The sequence below is a fragment of the Chionomys nivalis genome, chromosome 11, assembly GCF_950005125.1.
Source record: "Chionomys nivalis chromosome 11, mChiNiv1.1, whole genome shotgun sequence".
NCBI lineage: Eukaryota > Metazoa > Chordata > Mammalia > Rodentia > Cricetidae > Chionomys > Chionomys nivalis.
In genome coordinates this window covers 32,534,098-32,561,699 of record NC_080096.1, presented here as the reverse complement: position 1 = coordinate 32,561,699, position 27,602 = coordinate 32,534,098, and the positions used below count along the sequence as shown (strand labels likewise).

Sequence of the window (27,602 nt, the reverse complement as noted above, 5' to 3'; positions counted from 1 at the left end):
TGGGCTAGGCCTGGACCTGTCTCCCCTGGGACCTCATTCTGATTGGAAAAAACAGACACTCTAGTTCCTGTCTCGTGGAGACAGTTATTGACCAGAAAGTCTCTCAAGCTCCACCTCAAGACCCACGGAGAGCAACCATGTGGCTGTCTGAAGCTTTTTATGAATCAGATGGGTAACATACACACATCCATTAATCTTTGTTTACAGATATACTTTCTGCTGTGTCACTGTTAACCTAGCAAAAACCTCACGGTCAGCATCCCCAATTTCTCCAACTGCTCCTAAGATAATCTTTACCTCAGCAGCATTGCGTTGCTTCTGAAATTCCAAACTCTCTGGCTATACCAATTCTGCACACCTCCTTCTCCAAACCGTCTTCAAATCTCCCTCGGCTTCAGCCCTAGTTTGGTGTGTACCCTGAGTATCTAGCTCTTAGTATCCCTGCTTCAGCTGCCCTTCAAATGGGCTCCTTAGAGAGACCTACTTTCACTGGGCCATTAACCAGAGAAGCAAAGGCAGAGACAAGAGGATTGTCAGGAGTTCAAGGCAGGCTGGGAGCACATAGCAAATTCCATGCCAGTCAGAGCTACGTACATAGTGGTTCACTGTCCAAAAACACACACAAAGCTCCCAATTGGTACACGCCTTTAATCCCAGCACTGGGGAGGCAGAGGCAGGTGGATCTCTGAGCTGGAGTTCAACTTGGTCTATAGAGTGAGTTCCAGGACAGCCAGTGCTACATAGTAAGACCCTGTCTCAAGAAAAAAAAAAAGCAAATAAAAAATTAATTTTTTTCTTAGACCCCCTTTAATGCCTTTTAGGTTCATTTCATCCCTATAAGGAGGACGGAAACCTTTTCCCCAACCCTCCCTCCACCTGGTGGCTTCTCCTAACAGCCTCCAATCTGTTTGTCTTGGAATGGAACCCTTTTTGGATAATCTAGAAAGGAAGCAGGGTAGAAGAGACCATAAACAATTTGAAGGGAAATAACTCGTGGTAGGAAAGCTGAGAAGTGCTTGGATACTATCTGCCCAGATCCAGGACTTGAGCAGGCACACGCACACACAACTGCACAGCTTGCTGCAAGACCCACAGCTACTTTTCCAGAGACTTCTGCACAAGCATAGTCAAAGGTCACAGACACAACAGATTGCTTAGAGCTGTGTGTGTTCCTTCCCTACTCTAAACCCGACTGTAAACCCCACACAGGCTGTATCTGCTAAGTTCAAGGGCAGACTCAAAAGGGACATTAAGCGTCTTCCCAAGTCTGATCAGATCTCCAGTATGAACAGATCGTGAGTTCCACGACAATAGAGAGCAGCATGTAGGAGCAGGTCCCGGCAAAGGGCAGCGGATGCACTGCGTACTAGAGAGAGGCAGAAGTGAAGGGGTCTTCTGGCTGGACACCTGCCGTCCCTTTCGGTGATTATAAATTAACGCGGTGGATTCTCAACACCAGTTAGTCTTGTGCAACGTTGACATGGATGCACCTGCTTTTTGGAGCCTGAACGTCAATAAACAAACAAACGTTTCCTGCCTGGACAATGATGAGAACTCGGCGCAGAGTGGAATCCGGAGCATGTCCCTTCAACTGAGCACAGGCCCCAGGTCCTCTGTCTGCTTTGATGGAAAGTTAGTGGTTCGCTCAAGGTAAGCAAACGTGGAAGCCCATTTCCCGACACCAGGCCCCACTGCCAGTCTAGAGCAACGGGTTTCACGTGGGTATGCATTTCTTTAACCTATCCTCTCCATTTTGCCGAGGAGGAAACTGGGGCTCAGCAAAGCGCCTTTTGGCAGATACTGCAATCCAGGTTCTGTCTCCCCACCGAGAAAACAGCGCCTGTAGCACTACCACCTAGGGAGGGCTGATCAAATCAGCGTTGGAAAGTTCCGGGAGAAAGGGCTCCTCGGCCTTGCAATTCCAAGGAGTGGGTCCCAGGCCTTACTCAGCTGTGCCCACAGTCTCTAGCGGCGCTACTCCAAAGAGAACGGAATTTGTTCTTGACTTCTCTCTAGGGGGAACGCAGGCGCAGAAGGCCAGGGGCCTGGCGGGCTAAATGCAGCCCCAGCCCCCCAAAGCGCCCCAGGCCTTTTGGCTTCGTTCCAAGCCTAGCCCGAAGGGGAGGACATCTGCTTCCTCCAAGGGTCCCAACTGAAGGGCAGAGAGTCTGGGGAAAAGAAGGGGATTCCTTCGCCGAGCCCCACTTCCAGGGGTTCGCGAGGATCAATCATCTGAAAGCTAGAGCCACTTGTAATTTTATTCCCTGGTAGGAGGAGCCAGAGTAGTCGGCACGCGGGAGGGAGGAGATGGGACCAGGGCGGGGGAGGGCGGCCAGGGGAGCCGCTCAGGGAGGGGAGGGACTTGGCTAGGTTTCTCAAGCCTTCTTCACTCTCCAAACTTTCACCAAACTCTTAGCCCCCGCCTCCCCGAAACCAAAACACAACAAGCTCTGGAGGAGCCGCAAGCAACGCGGCAGGGCGGGTGGACTGGCGGCTGCAGAGAGCCTCGGGAGGCTGATGCAACTTTCCCTTTAAGAAAGCCACCTGGGCGCACCGCGGTGCGGACCCAGCAAGCCTGGGCCGGGGGCTGCAGTATGGTAAGAGAGCTGGGGGAAGGGGGCTTTGCGGCCCGCGCCTCGGTCTGTCCTGTGATGGTTCTGGGCGTTTCTGTGACTCTGGGAGGCTGAGCCCCAGGACCAGCGTGTGGATGTGTGTGCTGTGCGTGGATGCGACAGCGTATGTATGCTTTGCGGGCATCTGTGGCTGAGAGTGTGAGTGCTAGCTGGCACCGGGATGTCTGTCTTGCCGCGAAGGTCGGGGTAGGTGCGCGAGTCTGTGTGTCATCGCTGTCACCAAGGAGCTAAAGCAGACGGGAGGGGGGGTGCTTTCGGAATTGGTGGGGGGAAGAGCTGCGTGCCGACGCCGGCTCGGTCGGGGGCGGCTGGCGCGGGGCTGTGCGCGCAGCGCCGGAACCGGAGAGTGTCTTCGGTCCGTCTGGGACGCCAGTGGGTCTGCGGCGGGGTACCGGCGGCGAGGTCCTGCCCCGCGTGCAGCCTCTCGCCCCACCTCCTCTGCCAGCCGTCCTGGCTACCTATCTAGCCGCCCCAGCCGGCGGCCTCCCTAATCTGCCCGCCCACTCGCCCGCCGGGTGCTGGTTCCCGCGCGTCCGTGGTTCCTGGGAAGCAGCGAGGAAGAGCCCCAGCGCCCTCCGGCTCTCTTTTGTCCACGACTCGCGTGGCTGCGGCAGTGGGAAGAGACTGCGGGCGGGGAGTGGTTTTGGGGGGTTGCTGCGCGGGTGGGGGGCAAATCCGCACACTGCCACTCTGGGCGCGCTTGGGGCGAGTGCGGGCGGCCACAGGTGAGGCCTGGGTTCCCGCAGCCCCACAGGGCGCCCGCCCCCAGCCTGCACCCCGCAGCAGGCAGTCACGCACGGGCGGGAGTGGAGGCCGGCGAGCCGGGAGGGGGCTCGCCCGCAGACCCGGGAGGGGCCGAGGACGGGCGGGGGCGGGGCAAGGGGGCGGGGACCTCGGCACCCCGGTACTTTTCCACCGCGGGGGGCGGGGCGGCCTTTTCCACGCCAGCTGAGAGACGCACACGTGGTGGCTGATGTAACGCCCGCCCCCCAACACACCTTGCACCCTGATTAAAGCGGATCGGTCTCATTTCGAGGAAGTGGGCACTCCGGGCGGTTCCGCGGCTCCAAAAGCGACCGCGCCCCACACTGCCCGCCTGCCCGGGGCCTTGGAGTCGTGGCCCGGCCGCTACTTAAAGGGGCCGCACCCCCTCTCGGGCCTGCTTTCCTCAGGCCACGCCCCTCGCGGATCACTCTTAAAGGAGCTGCAAACCCACCCAGCTCTCTGACAGCTCCCTTACAAAGCCTGTTCTATTTTTTTTTTCCCGTTTTTTCTTTTTTGGTTTTTCGAGACAGGGTTTCTTTATGTAGTTCTGGCTGTTCTGGAACTTGCTCTGTAGACCAGGCTGCCCTTGAATTCAGAGATCTGCCTGCCTCTGCCTTAATGGCAAGTGCCAACGTTACCTGTTCCATTTCTTAATTGAAGCAAGTCTGACACTGTGACCGCTGGAAGATAAGATAAAAGATAAAGAGCAAAGAATGGGCAAAAAGAACTTAGAGACATCCTGGATGTGAGAGTCAAAAGACGGTTAGAGTAGTGGGTGATAGGACGGGTTCTAAGGACCAGAGGAGACCGCTGAGCATGCCCAAGTGTTTTCAGAGACCTCAGAGAAAATGCCTGCTACTCATCTTAAATTCAGCCCGACTGCAGTGGTATAGCTCCCAGCGCGCAGAAGAATCGCACCTCTGCCTAACAGAGCTCTCCAGTTGGAGTGGGGGCTCACTTGGACACAAGCAAGCATGTAACCGGCATGCTAGTCAGTACCCTGCGTTCATGAGGGGTACCCTGGAAAGCCTGGCAGCAGCAGGTGGGGGAAGGCTTCAGGAAGGCAGAGGCATGGGGACAACTGGGGACTGAGACCCCAGAGGCTCCTGAGAAGGCCAAAGAGTGTCATGCTAAGCAGATAGCAGCAAGTGGCTGGCTTGGGGGTCTCAAGCAGGATGCATCATGCACCCAACAGTGTCCTGCCACTTCTTCCATGCGACTGAATAGGGACTATGCCTCCTCCATCCAAACCGTGAAGGAGTTGAGATCAGGGAGACCTGTTACCTTCGATTACTAGTGAGGACTTGGTTCAGATGGACCCCTAAAATTGGTCTGCCTAGGGGCTGGAAAGATGGTTCAGTGGGTAAGAACACAGTCTGGTCCTGGAGAGATGGTTAAGAGCACTGACTACTCTTCCAGAAGACCTGAGCCTAGTTTCCAGAACCCATGTCAGGAGGCTCACAATCGCCTTCATAGACACACATATTCTGTCTCTACTCCACCACCCGTGTGGGTGTACTTACACACACACATACACACATAAAAATTAAAAATAATCCAGGCAGTGGTGGCACTTGCCTTTAATCCCAGCACTTAGAAGGCAGAGGCAGGTGTATCTCTGCGTTCGAGGCCAGCCTAATCTACATAGTGAGTTCCAGGTCAGCCAGGGCTACACAAAGAAACCCTGTCTGGGAAAAAACAAAACAAAACCTTGTATACTTGTATACTGTTCTTGCAGAGAACTCAAAGGTTTCCAGCACCCACGTTGTGGGGCTCACAGCCACCTGTAACCGCAGCTGCAGGGGATCCGACTCCTTCCCTGTTCTCGTGCCTATACTCACACACGTGCACATAATTAAGAATAAAAATGAACATTTTATAGTTGGTCCACCTGACTGCTTCCTGGTCACCATGAGACCAGGAGCTTTAACATGGCACATTAATGAGTAGATCTTTGACTACAGCCTCTGAAACCATATGCAGAAACAGACCTTACCCTCCTTTAAAAAAAAGTCCATTCGACAATCCCATTTGGGGAAGAAGAAAGTCCCAAGTAGCAAAGGGCTCTGTATCAGCCTTGCTGACTCACAGACAACCCAGTTAGTGTGTCTCCATTAGACCTCTCCCTTCTCCGAGCCTGCAGTACTGCCAGTGTTCTCGTCCCCGGGACCAGGAGTAAGTAGACCCTTCATTTTTTCTCGGCACCCGCAGGAGTCAGTTCATCACCAAGTTCCGTTGTGTTTCTAACTTTCTCTCTCATAACTGCCCTTTTGCTTGCATGGGCATCAATTTCATGATCCACGCCCCTTCCTCGCTGCCCCGGCTCATCTCGTTCCTAACTGATGACTTCTCTTCCATTATTGCTTCAGTGTTTTCTCTATACTATGTTGAGGGATTCATATGTTCTCTCTCTTTTTAATACTTCATTTCATGTGTAAGTGTGTGTACTTAGTATGTGTATGTCCACCACCTGTGTATAGTGCCCAGGGACGTGAGAAGAAGGCATCAGATCCCTGGGACTAGAGTCACAGATGGTTGTGAGCCACCTAGAACTGGGAATCGAACTCATGACTTTTGAAAGAGCAGCCAGTGCTCTTAACCACTGAGCCATCTCTCCAGCCCCTTGGTTTATTTTTGTTGTTGCTGTTTTGTTTGTTTATTTTGTTTTTTTCAAGACAGGGTTTCTCTGTAGCTTTGGAGCCTGTCCTGGAACTCACTCTGTAGACCAGGCTGGCTTCAACTCACAGAGATCCGCCTGCCTCTGTCTCCTGAGTGCTGGGATTGAAGGCGTGCGCCACCACCACCCGGCTTTTGTTTTTGTTTTTTTGTTGTTGTTAGATTGTTTGGGGAGGATTTCTTTGGTTTTGTTTTTTGTGAGCTATTTTTTTCTTTGTTTTTTTCAGGACATGTTTTCTCTATATCCCTGGCTGTCCTGGAATTCTCTCTGTAGATCAGGCTGGCCTCAAACTCACAGAGATCTGCCTGCGTCTGCCTCCCGAGTGCTGGGGTTAAAGGTCTGCGCTACCACATCCAGCTGCCCCTTCTGTTTTGTTTTGAATTAGGGTCTTCCCATGTTGCCCAGGCTCGTCTCATCCTTGTGGGTGCAAATGATCCTACTTTTTGAGCCTCCTGAGTACCCGAGCCTGCAGGCAAGCAACTACACCCAAGGAGTGGAACTTTCGCAGCGCCCCTTCCAGCAATCCATTCTTTTCCTGCTTGATCTAATACTTAACAACCTTTAATGGCCATCTTGGGGCTAAGATGGACATTTAGACCCCAAAGGTCCTTGCCCGGCTTATCTATCCATTTTGCCTTTCTCTTTGGCGATCAGAACTTTGCCAGTTTCATTTTCTCCAGTCACCTCTGACCTCTTCTTCCGTTCCTTACCTTTGCCAATTGTCCTTTTGCCCAGAGAAACCTTCCAGACTGTCACCCGCTATAGAGTGCATATAGAGAGTTTTTCTCCAGCACACTGTTTATCTCCATCTGTAATTTAGTTTGACATCCGTCCCTTAGTCCCTGCCCCCCACCCCACAACCACTAGGGTACAGGAAGGCAGAGAGACCTTTGTGTTCTTGGTGCCTAGCATAGGTCTGGCCTAGAGCAAACCTGCAATGACTATTTGTGAAACAAATGAAGGTAATTGTAGCCAACCTTAAAACACCTGGTGAAGAGTTCCGGTCATAGCCTGTTGGCAGTGCAAAACCCTAGGAGGGGATTGACGCTGTAGGGTCTAGGGAAGATTAATGGGTGGGAAGAGAGGAGAATATGGAGAACTTGTAATAGACACAGAAATTGGGCAGAGAGCCCCCCTGGGCTTATCAAAGGGGTTATAACTAGCCGCACCCTCCAGCTTGAGAAAAGTCAGCCGCAAAGGGTCAGATAACACTGAGGATCATAAGTACTAAATAGTGACTACCCGAGGCCAAATCTAACCCTATCAGATCCCAGAGCTGAAGTCTTCACTATACGCCACAGTGACCATGGCCTGCTGCTTGTTAGCGTTGCTCCGTGTATGGGTTGGAACGGGTCTGGGGTCTCGGTATTTCAGGTCTGTGGATCTAGATGAGGGCCTGGCATCCTGTGGGTACTTAATTTTTTCCCCTAGTGTCATGGATCCAGCCCAGGGCCCCCAGCATGCTAGTCGAGCTCCACTACTGACCTGTGCCTCAAGTAGTCCAATGGTTCCTTCTGAGTGGGTGGATAGAGGCATTTCCCGAGTGGTAAAGGCAGGAGAAGCCACCAAGCTTCACACCACCTCGTTCTGGTGCAGATGCTAAGCAATCTTGTCCTTACTAGAGCATAAGCTACCCGGGACCAGAGACTGCTACTGTAGTCAGTACTCAGAACTCCAGTGACTTCCCTGGGGATGATCAAAGATGTCTGTTGGAAAAGTTGGCTCAAACCTTCCAGGCTAGGCATCGGCCTCTCTGCAAACCGCCAGGGAAGCTTGAGTATGTCCAGTGAGGCTACTCTGTAGGTGCAGACCTAGGATTCTCTTAGTGTACTGAGCTGCCCAGGGACCTGGCCCCCATCCCAGAAGGTGGCTTAGAGTAGTATCATCTGCCATGATTGCTATCCTTTTTGTTGTTACTGGTCCTTGACAGAAAAGAGGCAACTTTGGGAAGTCAGACTTTCCTGTGGAAGGGTTTGGTGATTGAAGAGGACAAAGGTATTCCGAAGGGCACAGTCCTCTTGTGACTGCTGTCCGAAGACAAATCCATGAGCAGGGCTTCTTTAAGAGAGCACCTTGGAAAGGCAGATGCCAGCCCTAGCCACTGACCACTTACTTCCCTCTTCATCCCTGCCCAGAGAAGGGGAAACCAAGTGGCTGGGACAAAGGCACCAATGAATCAAGGACTGATTTGGATAAGTAAACAGTGGCCTACCTTTCCTCCAGACTTTGCCTTCCTGTGGGTGAGAGGTGGCCCTTGGTTGGTGGCTGCTGGTGACACTAATGATTCTGAATAGACTTTGGAGTGGAAATTATCAGGAGCAGAGCCAAATCTTCCCTGGGACCGGGCTCCGTGAAGATTGAACCACATGGTCTGTCCAACCCCAGGATCTGCCCCCCCCCCCATGACTAAGCTCTTCGAGGCTCTCTAGAGATTGCTCCCTCCCGAGATCTGTTCTGGCCACATCAGGCACTGATGCGTGCATGAGCTTTGCCATCTCCCCCTCCTCTTCAGTTCACTTGCCCACCACATGGCTCTAAGTTTCTTATACAATCCCTGGGTGACAAGAACCTCTTTCCAGGACCTCTGTCTTCCCAGTACCCCTTCATTGTAGCTCAGCCTATACTTGCTAGCTGGCCAGTGTGCTAGGGCCTGCGCCCAAAGGGATAAAGGAAGCTCAATCCCAAGCCCTCAAGTAACCACTGACTTGGGGTCACGAGGCTCAGAACCAAATCTGTGTGACCTGAGATGATAAGGGCACTAGGACAAGTTTGTACAAAGCCGACAGAAGCAACTGTCGCTCATTCTGCTGGAGCAGTGTGAGGAAAGGCTACTACAGAGAGGAGGTGACATCTAGGCCCAGTCCTAAAGGACTCGCAGAATTTCACTCGGTACAACTAGAAGACCGTGTGGTAAAAGCAGGAGGTGTGACTTCGTCTGGTGTGTCCTGCATGGTCAGTGACAACAGCACCAAGCCCAGCCACCCTGGAGCCCAGGATGAGTGGCGCTGGGGTCGGTGACGGGGTGGGGGTGGGGGACACTGGGACTTGTGGTTGCCTGGCTGGGGAGTAGTGCCCACGGATCTAAACTGACACCCCTCCCCTCCTGGGGAAAGGTTGCAGCCATTCACACAGATGATGAAGGACTTGGACCCCATCCCAGCTCTGTGTTCATTTTTTTTATCTTTTATAGGATTGGGCATCTGGAGAGTCAAAAATAGACCTTTGCCCATTGGGACAGGAAGCCTAGAGAATAAGGGATCTGGGGGGAGGGTTGAGAAGGCAGCTAGGGAAGGGCTGGATCACTCAGAAGGGCGCAGGATGCAGAATGGCCTGGCAGAGAGAGTTGGTATGGAGAAAGGGACGTTAGGTTCTTCTGACTGGTGGTGTGGGCTCCACATCACAGGAATGTCATGTTGGAATCCCGCCTCTGCTCATTCCTCAATATCCGCAGTGTCCTCCTCTCACAGATACCTACAGGCTCCATACTGGGACACTGTGAGTCCCTAGCTAACAGACATCCTGAGGCCAGGCTCTCTCACCTGCAATGCCCACTCTGGGTACTGGTGCCAGATCATACTCCTTTCCCCCTTCCCTGCCTTCTGCCTGAGAATGGCTTGGGTTGTGAAACCAGCTCCATCCTCACAAAGGTTTAAGAGACTCCCTCCTGCTTCTGCTGTTCAGACTGATTCCTTCCTTCAGAGACCCTGCCGTGCTGTCTGTCTCTGGTGCAGGGATGTGAAGTGTCCTTTCTTTGTGTCTGTCAGGGCATTAGCAACCTTTCTGATAAACTTCCTACTCCCTGTAGTCCCCTCTCACCCCCCTGCCTCCAAAAGAAAAAACTGTAAAACCTCTTACCTGATTCTTGTTCTGGGGAGCCCAGGGGGCCTGCCTGGTCTAGAGTCTGACCTCACTCTGTTCTCCACAGCTCTTGAGGCCTGTTTTCTGAAGGGCACTGAGTCTGCAGGCGTGATCCAGGTCTCCAGGTCCACCAACCCACCGCCACCATGGTAGGAAAAGGTGCCAAAGGGATGTTGGTGAGTACAGGGGCTGAACTTTATGAGGAAGGGGTGTCCTAAACATCGCCCTGTGAGGTCTCCTGCCAGCTGCTTGTCTTGACGGGGGGCGGGGGGCTAAGAGGTTCCACAGGGCCAGGGTTAGCACTACCATGGGTCCCATGTGCCAGGGCCGCCTCAGGTTTGGGCAGGTAACCCCTTACCCAGCAGGTTAGACAGCACCAGGCCCCAAGCCTGCAAGTGGGCTGGTTCTACCATAGGCCAGCAAAGGCCTGCCAAGGAGCAGGGCGCATCTGTCCCATCCTGGTTAGAAGAGGTACTGTAGAGTGGCCATGGGTTGTCATGTTGAGAGAACAGTATACGCTTGTGAATATACCCCATGCCAACCCAATGCTGGGCATGCACAGACCTGTCCAATTTCGCCAGCTTCTCTGCGGCCTTCATACTGCAGGAAGTAATGAATGCCTTGCTAGGCTTTTCCGGTAACTCCATTCCTCTACGGCCCTAGCCACAGCCCTGCCTTTGCCCTTGATCTTAGAGCTCAGGAAAGATGCAGGTGAGGCCCTTCAATAAACAAGAGCCTGGGTTAAGTCCCTCCCCACCCCTACCTTTTTGAGATAGAGTCTCACTGTACAGCTCTGGGTGTTGATGTGAGACTCCCTATGTAGTTGAGATCTGCCTGCTTCTGCCTCCCAAATGCTGGGAGCAAAGGCTCAGATCTTTTCTCCTGCCCTGCCCAGAACCCCCAGCTCCCAGTCCCTGACTCAGTTCCTCATGCCCGCTCCAAAGTAAACCCCTTCTTTTTCAGATCAGGCCTGAGCATGTGTAGCCATGCTTGGCCTTGGGTCACATTCTTCAAGAGAAAGTGAGGATGGAGCAGGTTGGCACTGGATGCAGACCCAATCCTGAGTGCTAGGTTCTGTGTTTGCCCCTGAGATCTTGTGTCAGGGAGGAGCCAAAGTGGGCAGTTATTGTAGTGGAAGCCGATGACAAAAGATAGCTCCTCCTTCACTAACCCTCACCCCATCTGTGCCTTCTCCTGCTTCCTTTATCCCGTCAAAGGCTGCTTGGCTTGAGGTCTCTGCTGATCCCTCTCCAAATTAATTCTGTCTCTCACCAAAGATTGCTGTGATTCACAGGCCCTGGTCCGGGGGAACAGATTGTGAGTAGGTTCGGAGCCTTTCTCTAGACACCATCCCTTTGACCCAGCCCCCCGGGCCTGTTCTAGAGTCAGCTGCTCCTGTTGGGGTGGGTTTGAATGGATAAAGCTTTTCACAGTGTACCTGAGTCGATCTGAAACCAGGGTTCTCAGGGACGTACTCAGATGGGAGATCATACTTCCTGCACACTGGTTAGGGTGGATTCTGTGAAGACCCAAGAGGACCTGACCTTTCCTCTGCGACGTCTTTGATTGAATGTGGGGTCTGGTTCTACCCCTTCCTGCTCTGGAGACGCTGAGTCATGTGAAACCCTCTGAACATGGCTGTTCCTTTTCTCTGGTGTGACCCTGGAAAGGCTAGACAGGCAGGAGAGAAGGGGGACCCAGGCGGGCAGGACAGCGAAGTGTAAATCACGAGGTCTCACAATCCCTGCCCCAGCAGAGCTTCCGGGACTCTGTTCTCTGCTGGCCAGCCAGGCCACTCAGTCTGTGGGCGGGAATGCTGTCCTGGGACTCCATTCCCAGCACTCGGATGTGCCTAAAGATAGCTGGCGCTTGCTTTCTTCAGTGTCCTCTGCCCTTTAGCTTTTACCCATTGCTGTGTTTGAGGCTTGTAGCGTCTGTCCCATGGGCACCCCCAGTAGATGCTCTGAAATTAATTCCTGCCTCTCCATTCCGTTGTGCTGATGACCTTGGGCTGCTCTATTCTTGAGTCTGTTTGGAGCAGATGCTGCCTCCTTCAGTGTTTGTCTCTAGGATACAGCCTCGAAGGTGTCCTGGGCAGCCGGCCCCTGCTGAACCCCAAGTTCTGCTCTCTGACATGGGAGCTAAGTCCGCATCTTTTGGGTGTTCGTCTCCTAAGACCAAGTGGATGAGCTGAGGAAATTCCTTGCAGACATGCTCCTCCTTAGGGTGCCCAGGAAGGTCAGAAGAGAGGGTGATGAGGGTGTGTATGTAAGCTGATGGCTCTTGGATCTTTCCAGTTCTCTGTGGCGGTATTGCTCTCTTGGTGCCCTGCCGTGTAGAGTTGACAGGTGATTCCCTACCACGGGATCCTCGTTTCTGTCATCCTTTGTCCCAGGTCTGACAGAGGGTGAGGACCTGGGCTATTCGGGTGTCTTTGCTGTCAGTAAACACTCTGTGTTATCCTCGATACTTCTTCCTGGCCTCTGGAGCAGGTGTCCCGTGGAGAGGCAAGTCACTTTCCAGCACGTGCCCAGGCCCACATGCTTGCTGCACGTGTCCTTCTCCCCACTCTCAGCCCAGATGGTCTCTGCCAGGCCAGCTCAGCTGCCTTCCTCACGGCTCAGTGGCTCCTAGGACAGGGCCGCAAGAGAACCCAGCTGGTCAGGGTGCCTCGAAGCAGGGGAGCAGCTGGGATGCTTGGGGCCACTGGGGTTGGATGAGGTGGTCCTTCCATGAAGACCTAGAGTCTCTGTACACATGTGGGGCAGGGATCAGTCTCCAAGGACAGGAACTGGAGGAGGACAGCCTAAAATAGGCAATGTGGGTACCCCCGCTGCCACAGTTTGAGTCCTCCCCCCCCCCGCCACCCCGTCTCACACTAAGTTTCCATGTTGGCCATCTCAGTCCCTACCTATGTGTTGAGTCTTACTTCTTCCCATGTGTGACACACTGGTTGCCTCTGCCACTGGGAAGCCTCCTAACAAATAACAGCAGAGTCAGTCAACACCAGGGTCCTTGGTGCCAGAGCTTCTAACTCCCAGAAGGCTCTGCAAGTGCCACAGGCCACCTGGGGCTGCCCCACCCTGACCTGTTCCATTGTATTTTGGCATGAGGGTTTTGAATACCTCCTGCCTGAAGCATCTACACAGGGCCTGGCAGACAGTGGATACTGGCTCACCAAGCCTAGTCTTGGCATTTAGCAAGTGCTCAACTAGTACAGGCCTGGCACACAATGGTAGATCACCAAGCAGAAGGCTTGGCACATGTTGGACACTCCCTTGGTAAAGGGCCTGTCAGTGTTGGGTATAAGTCTCAGCATGTAGCCAATGCCTAGCTAGTACAGACTTAGTACATGTTGGGTGTACCCCTTATCTCAGGGTCCTGCTACCCAGTGGGTACTCATGGAGCATGGTGCCAGGTGCACAGTGGGTACTTAACCATGTCTAGTCCTTGCCTAGAACAGGTTTTGCATACACAGATTTTTTTACCTAGCGCAAGACCTCCTCCTACCCCACAATAGTTGACTCGGCATGGACTGACACAGAGCTATGAGCATTGGACGCAGCACATAGTAGGCACTCTTCTGATAGAACTAGGGGAACGCACAGCGGGTACTTTCCTAGTACACATCTGGTAAACGGTATATCTTTAGATACAGCGATATATAGATAGATAGAGAGAGAGAGAGAGAGAGAGAGAGAGAGAGAGAGCGCGCTATTGCAGTTCTACCGTACAATGAGTAATGAGTGTTTTCCTAACACCCTGCACATAGTGAGTTCTTTTTTAGTACACATCTGGATCACAGTGTATTTTCAGCAGTGCACTTAGTACTCGGTGGGCACTCGACTGTCACAGGCCATGGCACACAGTGCCTGCTTCCCCAGCAAAGGGTTTGACACATGCAGTAACTTTCTTAGCTCAGAAACTACACGTGCTATAGGGAAGTGCCCTCCTGGCCGGGCCAGGCTAGGCACCAACCTGCCACTGCACCCAGATGTGCAAGAGCCACACCTGTAAAATGAAATATTGAGATACTGAGGAAAAGAACTTGTCCTCCCTATGCTTGTCCCTCCCTCTTTTCTCTCCTCTTCCCTGTAGCCCACCTACTTAGGCCTACAGCCTCACCTCCTTTCACACAGCTTCTGCTAGCTGTCCCCACACCCCAGCATGCCTTAGTCCCAACTCAGCAGGACCTTCTCTGCAGAGCCACAGAGGACAACAAGGCCCCTAGACTCCTTGCCCCTCTGGAAGGATGCCCACTCTTATTAAGGAAAGTCAGAGGCTGGGGCTGGGGGAGTCGGCTTCCTTAAGTGGGGATGGAGCAGCTGGATCCCACTAATGAGGCCTCATTACAGCCAGGGCCCAGCTGGGCTGCTGCCTCCTGTCCCCATGGCCAGAGCCAGGGAAAGCCATCCAGCCAGGGCTGTCTGTTCTGGGCACCCAGCCCAGCTCAGGGCAGCCAGAGCCCAGAGCCCACCCTGGGTGGAAGTGAGCAGCATTTGGGCATCATGGGTGACTGGGTCTTCCTGGAGTCAATGGCCCAGCCAGGACCTTGGCCCTCAATCTTTGCCTGCAGGAAGTAAGGGAGTGTCTAGGGACCCATACTCCACGACACAGACCCAGTGAGCAGCTGAGTCAGTGGGGTCTGAGGCCGCTTAGGAGACTTACTCAAGCAAGCCTCTCCAAAGTGGAGAGGAGAGTGTACTGACATCATGGGGTCCTGAGAGGCAGTGTTAGCAGGTATGATGTGTTTAGGCAGAGCCTGGCTTATAGAAAGAACCTACTATGTATCTATCTGTTATTACCAACACTAGCTGGCTTCAGTGAGTGTACATGCTACCCCATTTTAGAGAAGCAGAAACTGAAACCAGACAATTGAGCAAGTCACTTAAGGTTACATTTGGTGAAAGAATGAACATCTGGGCCTTGAACCTAGGCCTACTTGATTTGGGTTTTCAAGACAGGGTTTCTCTGTGTAGCTTTGGAGCTTGTCCTGGATCTCTCTCTCTAGCCCAGGGTGGCCTCGAACTCACAGAGATCTGCTTGCCTCTGCCTCCCGAGTGCTGGGATTAAAGGCATGTGCCACCACTGCCTGGCAGGTCTGCCTGATTTTTAAGCCTGTGTTTTTGTCTTTTTGTTTTGTTTTTGTTTTATTTTAGATTTTATTTTTTATTTTTACATTTTTTATATGTTATTTTTAAAATCACAGCGGAGGGCATTATGTGCATGAGAGTGCAGGATCTGTGGAGCACAGACAAGAGTGCTGGATCCCCTGGAACTAGAGTTATAGGTACTTGTGAGTTACTTGATGCAGGTGCTGGGAACCAAACCTGGGCCCTCTCGGAGAGCAGTATGCTCTATAGCCACTGAGCCATCCCTCCAGTCCTTGTCCCATTTTTTTTTCCCTAAGCTATATTCCTCCATGAAGTCACACTTACGAACTTCCAGGGGAGCTGTCCTTACACCAGAATTTACTCGTGCCCCTGTTTGTCAGGTGTTTGCTAAGACCCCACTGTGTGCCAGGCCTTTGCTATCTTAGTAGGTCTCCGGTACTTACCTTTCTAAGTCTCCTGATATGGTGTCTGGGTACCAGCGATGAACTGACCGATGAGTGTGTTCTCAGAGAAGAGCAATTGGATGGGTCACTTGACAGAGACTGACATACAGATCTCGCTCAGAACTGGATGTGGCACACAGTAGGCATCTTCCCACACAGAACATACAGGTCAGGTGTAGCCTGACATCCACCATAGCAGAATTGCCCAGCCTGCTGCTCAGATGCCAGGCAGTGCAGCTCAAATCCCCACCTTGTTCCACACCTGCCTCCCTTTGTGTGGACTCCGCAGTGACCACTTTCTTGGGCAGTGCTGGTTTTTTTTCTTCTTTTCTTTTCTTTTTTTTCTTTTTTTTTCTGTATTTCAAGACAGGGTTTCTCTGTAGCTTTGGAGCCTGTCCTAGAACTAGCTCTTCTAGACCAGACTGGCTTTGAACTCACAGAGATCCACTTGCCTCTGCCTCACGAGTGCTGGGATTAAAGCCACCACAGCCTGGCTAGTGCTGTTTTTCTTTAGACAGGTAATGGCACAGTCACTAGGCCATAATCATGTTCTTCTGTGAGGACACCCCATTGTTTTGGTTTGGGAAATTTAGACTTCACAAGAAAGAGGTGCAGCCGTGGGACCCAGAATCTCTCAGTCTACACCACTCGCACACTCTAAATACTGTTTGCTGTGGACTGCGCCCTCCACCTTCCTGTCCCCCCATCAGCAGTGCCTATAGGGGCAAAACTCGTCACTCAGCTGTAGCCACCAACCATTCCAGGAGCCCACAAGTGCCCAGCCTGCAGGCTCAGCTCTGGGGGCCAGCTCTTTGAAGAGATGAGCCATCCTGTTGCCCTATGCTCATGGTGTGTGTGTGTGTGTGTGTGTGTGTGTGTGTGTGTGTGTCTGTCTGTCTGTCTGTCCGTCCATCCATCCATCCTTCCGTCCCGGTGCATGTGCATATGTGTCTGCATGTGTTCTAGTAACTTGCTGAAAACAAGGGAACAACACAACCCTATGCCTCATTCTCCAGCTCTGGAGCACCCGCGCTGGGCTGCATAGGGACTGGCCGGAGGGGGAGGGCCAGCGAGTTGGGGGGGGTAGGCAGAGCTTCGAGAGGAGATGAGGTGAAAGTAATTGCCGCTGCCCAGCCCGGCAGTGGGAGAGGCAGGGGATGTGTCGTCAGTGTCGCACTGGAGCTGGCAGAGGTGTGAATGAGCAGTGGAGACACGCGTGCCGCAAGTGCTTGTCCCAGGATGGCTGCAGCTCACGGACCTGTGGCCACCCCTTCCCCAGAACAGGTCAGTCACCTTCCAGAAGGTCAAGGCCCCCTCCCTGATGCCAGGCAGGCTTGGTGGCTAGGCTAGTGGTGGAGCAGGGGGTTGAGTGGTCTGTGCCAGGAGGGGCAGGCACAGCCAGTGAGTGAGACAGACACCAGCCAAAGTGACCCAGAAAGTTGAGACTGCAAGAGAGTGCAGGAAGAGGTAGCTGCATGGTGGGGGTGAGAGGGAGGCGAGTGGGGGTGTTGGGGCTCCCCCAGCCCAAGGACCTGCTGAGAATCTGCTCTAAGTCTCAAAGCTGCATTGTCCCAGCTCCCGGGGAGACGGGCCGGAGGTGCCCAGGAATTGTACTAATCAATACAGCCTCATTGTCTGTGCCACGGCAGTTACTCCTATGGGGAGAGAGAGTGTTGGGGGGGGGACAGGGAGTGTGCTACATGGGCTCAGTGGTGAGAGTTGGGGGAAGGGGACATGCAGAAATCTTTGCTGGGAGGAGAGAGACCCTTTGGAGCATTTGCCAATGTCCAGGGCAAGTGCCTGCATGGGGTGGGAGCGTGGATCTTCAGTCTGGGAAGCTGAGACTGAGCAAGGACGGTGTGCACAGTACAGCTGATGGCAGTGAGGGTGAGGGGACCGGGAAGGCTACCCCTCTTCCCTGTAGGACATCCTGACTTGACCTTTTGAAGGAAAGAGAAGGAATGTCCTCTGAGTCTGGGCTGATTTTGGAGGAAACATTATGTAGGCTGTTCTTAAACTTGAGAACGGGTTAGAGCCAAGGAACCAGGGCCACTTCCCAGAGTGCCGTCCTGCTGCCAACTGATGAGGCAGAGGCCACCCCCAGCTGCCTCGGCACAGTCTTCCAGGCTGCCAGACTTCTCCAGGAAGGAAGGTGAGGGCATGGGCAAGGCCCACCCAGCATCCTCCATCACTCTCCCCAGACCCTGGAGCAGAACCCGGCGTGCCGAGGGTGCCAGTCTTCTGTCTGCTGACTGCAAAATCAGCAGGTCACTCTCTGTCAATCAGGGTTCGGTAATGAGCCAGTACCAGGTCTATCTCTGACTCTCTTATCTGCCATACGAAGGCCTGAACTCTGCAGGCACCTAGAAAGGGTCCTGGAGGAGCCCAGCATTGTTCTGAGTGTCCCTTGAAGCCGAAGGTACTCAGAACCCAGGAGACCATGCAGGATGGGCCAGGTTCTACCATGTCTCACACCTAGATGACAGGGGCCTGTCTTTGGGTGCCCCTGGTCCTACTTGCACAGGGTGCTGCTTGAGAACCACTCTGTTCCCTGAGGGCAGGAGAGCAGAGGGGTTCCTGGGGGGAGGGTCTCCTGCGGCAGCTCAGACTCTAATAGCTGCCCTTGCCTTGGTTCCCCGCTGGGGCTCCAAGCAAGTTGCTTGTGATCTGATTTGGTTCCAAGTCAGTCTGAGATGTGAGGTCTTGCCTGCTCTCCTCCATTGAGTTTGTTTTGGACAGACTTCATCCCATGAGCAAACTCTGGGGCCAGAGAGTCCTGAACAAGAAGCCTGCTGGGTCCCAGCGGGGCCAGTCTGCCAGGGCAGCTACAGAGTTCTTCCATAGCCACGGAGGGCAGGCAGAGGGAGTTCACAATTCACAAAAATATCCACTGAATACTGGCCTGGGAGGGTGGGAGTCCCCAGCCAGAGAAGGGGTGAAGTTTGGGTTCCGGGGCTGGGCTTCTATGTCCATATGAGGAAGAAATGAGGGGCTCCTGCCTTGTGTTGGCCAGAGTTACATCAGAGCTGAGCTTGCCTGCTATTCCCTGATGCTATTCTAGATTTGCACACAAGATTTTTTGTTTGTTTGTTTGTGGCCAGGTATGGTGGCTCACATGTATAATTCTAACACTCAAGAGACCAAGGCAAGTTCACTGTGAGTTTGAGGCTAACCTGGGCTACAGAGTGAAAACTTAAAAGCTGGTGGGCACTAATGGGAGGTGGGGAAACAGTGAGAAATAGTTGCGTCGGGGCCTGGGAGATGATGGCTCAGTGCACACAAAAGTACTTGCTGCACGAGTCTGATGACTTGAGCTTGGTCCCTGGATCCCACAGTGGAAGAGGAGAACCAATTCCTGAAAGTTCTCTGACCTCTACATGCACGTTGTGGCAGATACACACTTGCACACACACATACACACACACATACTTGCACACACACTCACATACACTGTAGTAATAAAATTTTTTTAAAGGTTTTTTTGCTGTTGTTTTGTTTTAAAGACAGAGCGGGATTACAGGAGAGGAAGAGTCAGGGAACATTGGTAGACCGGAGGAAGCTGCTTGGGTTCTGGACCACTATGCTATAGCCGCTGCCCAGTCTGTCCTCTGGTTCCCTAGATAGAGATGCTGAGATACCCGTGTCAGAAAGGACTGGCCCTGGGCAGCTAGGAAGCAGATTCTAGAATACCTTGTTCCTAATCTCACACTTCTTGTCTTGGCCAAGCCCAGGGCAGAGTGGAAGATCCTGATTCTGGTAAATTCTTCCAGGCAAATAAGCAGGGCAGAGGTCTACGTAAGGACTTACGTAAGCGACGTGGCTCAGCGAGGCTCAGGCAGCCAGGTGCAGACAGCGCGGGCAGGGGTTGTCCATCTAAGGAAGATCACAGTCCCAGTGTGAGGATGACTACATACATAGTGTTTGTGGCAGCTCTGAGTGTGTGCACACGTGTGTGTGTGTGCACGTGCGTGTGCACGCACCTGTGTGTATATATAGTGGCAGTCAGGTTTCCCCACTCTGGGAAGAGAGCTCTCCAGCCTGCCCACTTGCTCAGCCTGAGAAAGCTTAGGTGCCCCTGTGTTATCCTTTCCTGAAGAACCACCCCCTCGGGGCATGGCAGTGGTCTCTCAGAGAGCTGCCAGTAGGGGTGATGGCACAGCCAGGAGAGTCAGAGGAACTGGTGTGCCACATCACAAGGGGATCTGCTCCCATGGTCTCATTCCCCACTGAGCTATCAGCAGGTGAGAGAGGAGGGGCATGGGGGGCAGCCAGAGTGACATGTGGTGGGCAGGACAAGGCTGGAACTCAGCCCATCCAAGTTCTTAGGCAGCCAGGCAGCCAGTTTGGATCAAATCGTAAGCACAAAGGGGTCTTTTTGTAGGCATTTCAAGGCCAATGGAATGGTTAATATTAGTGACAAAGCTGGTCGCGGAAACAAGGGTCTTAAAATCGGGAAAATGATGTGAGGAGGATAAGAAATTCTGCAACATGGGAAACGTGGATCCGGGCTTACCCTGTCGTAAAGGGCTTGCCGAGCATTCGTGAAGCCCTAGTTCAATCCATAGTAAATGAGCGTGCTCACACACACACACACACGAGCACGTGTGCGCACACACACACATACATACACACGTACACACACACACACGGGGTTGGGGTGCAGCTTTCCTGAAGCAACTGGTTGGGACATGAAGGGTTCTCAGAAGAGAGCTGGACAGAGGATAGCCTTGGAACACTTGAGAAGCCTCGGCAGAAGGGCGGGCTTCCTCTCTCAGTTGAAGACCTAGACCATCTAGCTGTCTGGGTTAAGATCTACCCAGAATGGAGGTCAGGGGCCGGTAGTGAATGTGGTTTTCCCCATCAGCACCCATGCCACTGCGTGGACAAGAGAAGGGCACCCTGTCTTCAGGCAGCCCCAGTTTGACCAGTAACTTGTTGCAGTGCCTAGGGACAGGCCCCCGTCTGGCTCCTATCCTGGGGCGTCAGCTTCCCTCGCTGTGTGCTTGACTGAATCAGTTAGCACATGGCTCGCTGGAATATGGGCTCAGTGGTGTTTGTCTCATTAGCTAAACCCTAGCTTTTGAGGATTGACTGGAGGAGCCTGTGGCACACGGCCGGGAGCTTCTCTCTCTCTCTCTCTCTCTCTCTCTCTCTCTCTCTCTCTCTCTCTCTCTCTCTCTCTCTCTCTCTCTCTCTCTCACACACACACACACACACACACACACACACCCTGTTCCTCTTCTGCTCACCTATGCCCAGGAAAGAGTAGAATTTAGGGATTCAGATACAGCCCTGCTGTATTTGGTTGGAGAGGCCGGGGGTCTGATCCTCATGACCCTGGGCCAGGAGAGAGACTCTGAACTTTCTTTGGAGAGATGGGTGTCTTTCAGGGACTTTGCTTTTTTCTTGACCCTGGGGCCATCTTGGACCCTCCGTTGTCCCTTTTACAGCTGGAACTGCTGCCCTGTGACCCCACCCATGGACCCATGGACTCTGGAGCTGCCACAGTTCTGCATTGTGCTCCTAAGTAAACAAGCCTGGGACAGAATAAAAGTGCTATTGTCGGGCCGACAGATAGGAGCCCTATGTGGCTGATGTTTGGGGGCAGATAAATCACCCCAGGCAGACCCCATCCCCTTAAAACATGACCTCCTGGCCTTGCTGTATAGATACACCTGCCCCAGAGAAAGAACCCCAGAGGTGGTGATGTGAGAATTTGAAGGGTGTGTCCCAGAGGGCATCTGAAGCTGGCACCGCCATTTCCCATAGCACAGGGTGCCTCCATTCTCTTTACCAGCCAGCCTTCCCTTTCCGTTCTCACATACTCTTAGGACTTTGAGGAAGTCCATCTTGTGATCACACTAAAGTTGCATATCGGATGATGTGTGGTCTTTTGTTTTTCGAGACAGTGTTTCCCTGTGTGTAACAGCCTTGGCTGTCCTGGAACTCTTTGTAGACCAGGCTGGGCCTCAAACTCACAAAGATCTACTTGCCTCTGCCCTAGTACTGGTGTGTGCCACTACGCCTGGCAATGTGTGCTCTTACTTCATTAATGTCTTGTAGCACTGGTTTGTTTCCAGCTGAGTTAACGTAGCCTGGCATATAGTAGCCGACCTGTAAATCTTGACGTTTTGTGGATGGATGAATGAGTGAATGCAGATGCCTTCAGCCTGCTGGTTTTCTCTGGTGCTCTGAGAAGGAGTCCTCCTCCCTAATTCCTGACGCTATGCCTTGTAGCCTCCTTTGCAGATGTGAAGGGCAGCATGTCTGAACTGAACTGGATACAAGGGACAATCGTCCCCGCCAAGAGTGCTTGTCCACCACGCAGGGGTGCTACCTAGATCTGCACTCCTCACAGGCCTTTTCAAAAGGCGCTGGGGCCCTAGTGAAGCCATTCATGTTTGCCTGCCAATGTCAGGGTCTGATAGTGTGTCACAGTGCCAGGCTACCTTGCTAGTCAGTGGCTGCTCAACTTGAAGATGTCACTTTCACATGGTAGTCGGGGTGACATGCTGCTGTCACTTGGCCACGCTACTCCAACCGTGATCCATGTGTCCTTTAGAGGAACTCCTGTCCTCTCAGCGACATAGGTCATATCTGGGAAGCTGTTGTTGGCGTACAAGCATTCTGTGTATCTCTTTGCTGGTGACTCCCAGGGTCCTTATATTTCCTCGATGACTCTCTCAGTCCCTGCCAACTCTGTCTTACAGTGGTTGATTCCCACAGAAGGGGGTTGGGAGAAGAGGGGGCCACACTGAGTGACTTGGGGAGTTGGCTCTGTATCTGAAGTTGGTACTCCTCATGGATTGTCCTCAGTGGGCCCTAGACAGCCTCACCCGGGCACTTCCCACAGGCAGGCACGGTACCCATCATCTGCAGGCCACCTCTCTGGGGCCACCCGTTTCCTCTAGCGGAGCCTGTCCGCAGCCTGGCATGGTGCCTGCAACTCCAGTCTCTTGTCCTAATGTATAGCCCAGCCTCAGCAGCTCACGTCAGCTTCCCCAAGGCCCTCTCTAAGCTCCGCAGTGTCCTGTCCATCTGGCCAAGCCTAGCAGCACCACCCCCTCTCCCACCCAGCCCTGCTCACCCTGTGCCCCCAGGAAGAAGTCTTTACTAGGGAGAGTCTAGCCACCGACTATCCATGGGCAGCGTGCTTAGCCTGGCGATGTGGTAGGCAGCGGGTGGGGGGTAGCTCTCTGGACACAGGCCTCTTTGTGCCCAGCTTGACTTGGCTGCTTGGTATGAGGCTCAGCTGCTCCTAGGTCCTTAGCCTGAGAGGAAAGGCAAGGTTTTAGAGGGGTTAGGGGGCTCTTGGCTCAGGCTCCCTCCGCAGTAACCTTTCTTACTGGTAATAGTTTCTCAGGTGGGCTGGTATACCTGGCATAGAGAGTGCTGAGGGCTGGGCACCATCTGGCAGCTGTGCCACTCTCTCTTCTGCCAGGCCTGCCTTCAATTCCTGCCAGCAGAAAGGAAGCCTCAGGGTATGTGGCAGTGTGACATGGTGGTCCAAAGAAAAGCCACTGGGGGAGACTCAGAGGGTCAGACATAGGGTACAAATGCCTTCCTGATGGTAGCTTCTTTCTGTCCCCACAGAATGGTGCTGTGCCCAGCGAGGCCACCAAGAAGGACCAGAACCTCACACGGGGCAACTGGGGCAACCAGATTGAGTTTGTACTGACGAGCGTGGGCTATGCCGTGGGCCTGGGCAATGTCTGGCGCTTCCCATACCTCTGCTATCGCAACGGGGGAGGTACCCAGTGGGCACAGGGCAGGGACCACCCACTTGGGTAGAGCCCACCCATCAGGGCTTGGGCCACTGTCTCCCTGACATAGACATCACTCCAGGAAGAAGCTGACCTCTAGCCCTGGTCTTTGGCCATCCCTGGCTTAGGCATATTTGCCTAAAATGCAGGCCACCCTCAGGCCCTGGCAGCCTGATCCTGCCAGCCTGCTCTTTAGAGTCTAGGAGAAGTAGAGAAAAGACTCGAATTTCCTGGGTTCCCTGTCTTAGCTCCCGATATTTCAACAGTGCCCCCTCCCCCAGATGGTGCAGAGATGCTTTAGGATCCCAGTGATTGTGAAATCAATTTGATTAAACCTTCAAATTCTACCCCAGCATGACAGTTTGGGGGCTGGATTTTCTCCAGAGCAGACTTTCTGGGAGTCTGTCAAGTTCAAAGCCAGGCTGTGGGGATTGTACCTCAGCTCCAGGCTGCTGCTTAGTGCACACTCCTGTCTCAGTACTAGTGAAGCTCAGAGGTTTTATTGTGGGTTCTGAGGACACTCGGGGAGGTGTTCCCCAAGCCCACCCTGAGCCTGGCCTCTCCCTGCATGCCAGGCGCCTTCATGTTCCCCTACTTCATCATGCTGATCTTCTGCGGGATCCCTCTCTTCTTCATGGAGCTCTCCTTCGGCCAGTTTGCAAGCCAGGGCTGCCTGGGGGTCTGGAGGATCAGCCCCATGTTCAAAGGTGAGGCCGTGGTGGGGGGCGTGTACATGCACATGCGTGCATGCACTTGTGCATGTGTACATCACACATACACACACACACACACACACACACACACACGGGCCGGTTTGTCCATCTGTACAAACATGACTATCCCCTGTGGGGCTTCAGTACTGACCTAATCCTGACATCAATGGCCAAGGCCGTGGCTACATGCTGGCATTCACATTTATTTGAGCCCCATCTTTCCCTCCTGCTGTGTATATACACAAAACTCCTTTCCCTCACAGAGGCCCGAACCTTCCCTTCTGTGACTCTCCATCAAAGACCCTTGGGCCTTTAGGAACTGCTGAATTTTACCTAGCTAAGCCAGGCTCCTCCTCCAATGCTTCCTGCGCTTTCTCCTCCAGGCGTGGGCTACGGCATGATGGTGGTGTCCACGTACATCGGCATCTACTACAATGTGGTCATCTGCATTGCTTTCTACTACTTCTTCTCGTCCATGACGCACGTGCTGCCCTGGGCTTACTGCAATAACCCCTGGAACACGCCGGACTGTGCCGGGGTGCTGGATGCTTCCAACCTCACTAACGGCTCCCGACCCACTGCCCTGTCCGGCAACCTCTCTCACGTGCTCAACTACACCCTGCAAAGAACCAGCCCCAGCGAGGAGTACTGGAGGTGAGGCTCCTAGTAGGCATAGGATCCGGGGGACCTGGTGGCAGCCCTCGGCTCTCCCTGGACCCGTCAGGCAGCCATGCCCGGATCATCTGCACACAGCGCCTACTGCCCAGTGCATAGAGTTGGGTAAAATGGCAGACATATAGAGGGCCATGGGAGACTTGAAGACGATCTGGGAATTCTTTCAAAGTAGCAGTGCGGGAGGGCTCTGGAAATCTTAGGCCAGTCAGGAAAAGGGGGGCCGGCATGCTGGAGAGAACGGCACGAGTGAGGGTCCCAAAGGACCAGCGGTTATTCTCAAAGCTGAGGGAGTCTACCCCATTGAGACTAACGTGGATAGAGGGCTCTTGGGGGGCTCTTTGAAGGGGCACTGTGCTTACAGAGAACTAACACGAATTAAGCTTCTACTTCATATTGTAGAACACAAGGAACTGTGGACATGCACTAGGCCAGGGATGCCAGGGCAGCCAGACCCACTCTGTTCAGAGGTGGCGAGAGACTAGTGACTCTGAGCCCATGAAGGGAGGTTGCTGCTGGAGGTGTCGGGATCACCTTGTCCCAGCTGGCAGAGAGAGGGCACAGTCGGGTCTTCTTCCTACGTCTTACTGGAGAGTCCTGGGGCAGAGGACTTTTGGATGTGGGAGGTAGGCCTCTTCTATTTGTTATACAGACTTCTGTGGCATCTGCTCTAAAGACCCTTGTGTACCTGTGACAAGCAACATGGTCCTGAGCCTTTGCCCCAAGAAATTCAGTCTGTGGGTGATGGTGACTTCTATGAGATGGGGACAAGAAGAGGTGATCATAGCTCAACAAATGGGAGGGAGAAAAGTAGAGGAATTGGGAATGATGTGAGTAGCTGAGCAGAGGCCAGGAGGAGGCAAACTGAAGCAGAGATTGGGAACAAGGGGGGCTGAGAAAAGCCTTGAAGCCTCCTCTGCTGTGTGCTGGAGGCCAAAGGCGAGGTGCACAAGGCCCCAGGCCTGCTGTGCGCTGGAGGCCAAAGGCGAGGTGCACAAGGCCCCAGGCCTGCCGAAGTTGTAGCAGGGCCTCTAAGTCCAGTCCTGAAAGCGCAGACTCCAAAGAAGCAGTCGTGGGACAGGCCGGTTTCGGAGAGGACACTGGAAAGAGAGCAAGACAGAGCTCACACCCAATCAGAGGACTCTGGGTAACTGTCCATCATGGGCACGATGTGTACAAGACAGAAGATGAACTTCTCTGGAGCTCCTAAAAGCGCAAACCCTGCCTACCCTCCTCACCCCAAGCAGATGCCACAGCGTTGCGGACCTCAGGGGCAAAGCTCTGGAGACATTAGCCAGTGAAACCAGCGGGAATCGCTCAGACAATCTGCCTAGGGAAGCATGCTGAGGGGACAGCTGGGCTCTGCTCCCCAGCTGGGGCTCCGCCAGGCCTACCTAAGCGGCTCAGTTTCTAACCCTAATGGCTCCCTGCTGCCACCTCCTGGAAAGCCTGGAAAGACACTTTCCCCTGCTATAGTGGTGATTGAACACTGCTCCACACCCACCCTTGTGCATGCAAGGCAAGTGCCTCACCCTTGAGCTACATCCCCTTTTACTTTATTTTGAGACAAGGTCTCACTAAGTTGCCCAGGCTGGTCTTGAACATGTGGTCCTCCTGCCCAGACGCTAGAGAGGCTGGGATCATAGGCCAGCATCAACAGGTCTGCCTTGGAAATGACCCTTAAGAGAGCAGTGGCTGGAAGGAGTGGATGGGTATATGTTCTGTGACAGAACATTTGACTAGCATGCCGGAGGCCCAGTATTGGATTCCCCAGTCCCAGAGGAGGCTAGAACTGCCCAGGCCTCACCGATGAAAGGAGAGCAGGGAAGTGTTGCCACCTTCTGTATACCAGTGCACTATCTCTGATAAGTTTTCCTAGCTCCATTTTCAGATTTAGAGACTGACATCCCAAGTAAGGATCCAGATGGCTCTGGAGGTGGCTGGGCTATGTCCCAGGCCCGCCCTGGCTCTGCTGTTGTCTGCCAGTCTTCCTAGTTCCTTTGAAAGGTGGCATGATGTAGTTACCGTTTTATGAATGAAATCATCAGGTCAACGAAAAGATGAGAAAGACTGGGGTGTGGACCAATGGTGGAGCTTGCCTAGCACTTGTGAGGACCTTGATTTGATCCCTAGCACCCAAACAACAGACAGACAGACAGACAGGTGCCTTTAAAGCGAGAGAATCTGGAGGGGCAGGATTCTGAGCCACTCCTTCTTCCCCTCCGGTCCCCAGACTCCTTCCAGTCCCTAAGCTCATGACAAGGCGTTCTCAGCTCCAGAGCCTTCGTGGCAGCCAACACCTGGCACAGAGTGGACTCTGATCCCAGCTCCACCTCACCCACCCCGTGTCTCATGCCAGTGTCATAGTCATACTGACATCTCCAATCCTGGCTCTGCCACTGGCCTATTGTGTGTCCGTGGGAGGTCAGCAAACCTCCCCAAGTTTGATTGCTCACCCCTGGAATCTGGGTGGCTGTAATTCTTCCCTCCCTGATGCAGAGGTGAAATATGCTATCAGGTCAGTAGCAAGTGCTCAAGTGTGCTCGTGAAGCCTGGAAGGGGAGGGCTCTCTTCTCAAACCAGTTACTGTCTGCTCATGGAAATAAGATCTCTGTGTATCTAGAGCTTGGGATTTTATTTATTTTTATATTTTTTTGATATAGGGTTTTATATAGCCCTAGCTGGCCTGAACACCCTATGTAGAACCAGGCTAGCTTTGAACTGACAGAGAGCCTCCTGCCTCTGTCTCCCAGATGCTGAGATTAAAGACATGTTTGTTTGCTTGCTTGCTTTCGAGACAGGGTCTCACTGATATCTGGAGAAGAACTGAGCGTGGTGATATACCTGTCATCCCAGCAGCTGGGAGGCTGAAGCAGGAGAATCATAATTTTAAAACTAACCTATGATACCTAGTGGACCTAGTCTCAAAAAAGAAAAAAAGCATGGGGAAAAGTCAGAGTAATC

At 53.2% G+C, this 27,602-nt stretch overlaps 1 protein-coding gene across 2 annotated transcripts in view; it reads left to right on the top strand.

Moving 5' to 3' along the window:
* Positions 1-2,373: 2,373 nt before the first annotated feature.
* The window catches only part of Slc6a9 (solute carrier family 6 member 9), a 36,188-nt gene continuing 10,959 nt past the window's right edge, over positions 2,374-27,602 (top strand). Inside the window, exons 1-5 of one of the 2 annotated variants that reach the window (XM_057784806.1) lie at positions 2,374-2,597; positions 10,001-10,109; positions 23,084-23,240; positions 23,829-23,960; positions 24,350-24,620. In XM_057784806.1, the coding sequence (XP_057640789.1) occupies positions 10,080-10,109; positions 23,084-23,240; positions 23,829-23,960; positions 24,350-24,620 (590 nt within the window). In that variant the 5' untranslated portion in view covers positions 2,374-2,597; positions 10,001-10,079. Of the gene's footprint in view, positions 2,598-10,000; positions 10,110-16,636; positions 16,775-23,083; positions 23,241-23,828; positions 23,961-24,349; positions 24,621-27,602 lie in introns of those variants that run through there. The other variant, XM_057784805.1, reaches the window with a different exon arrangement.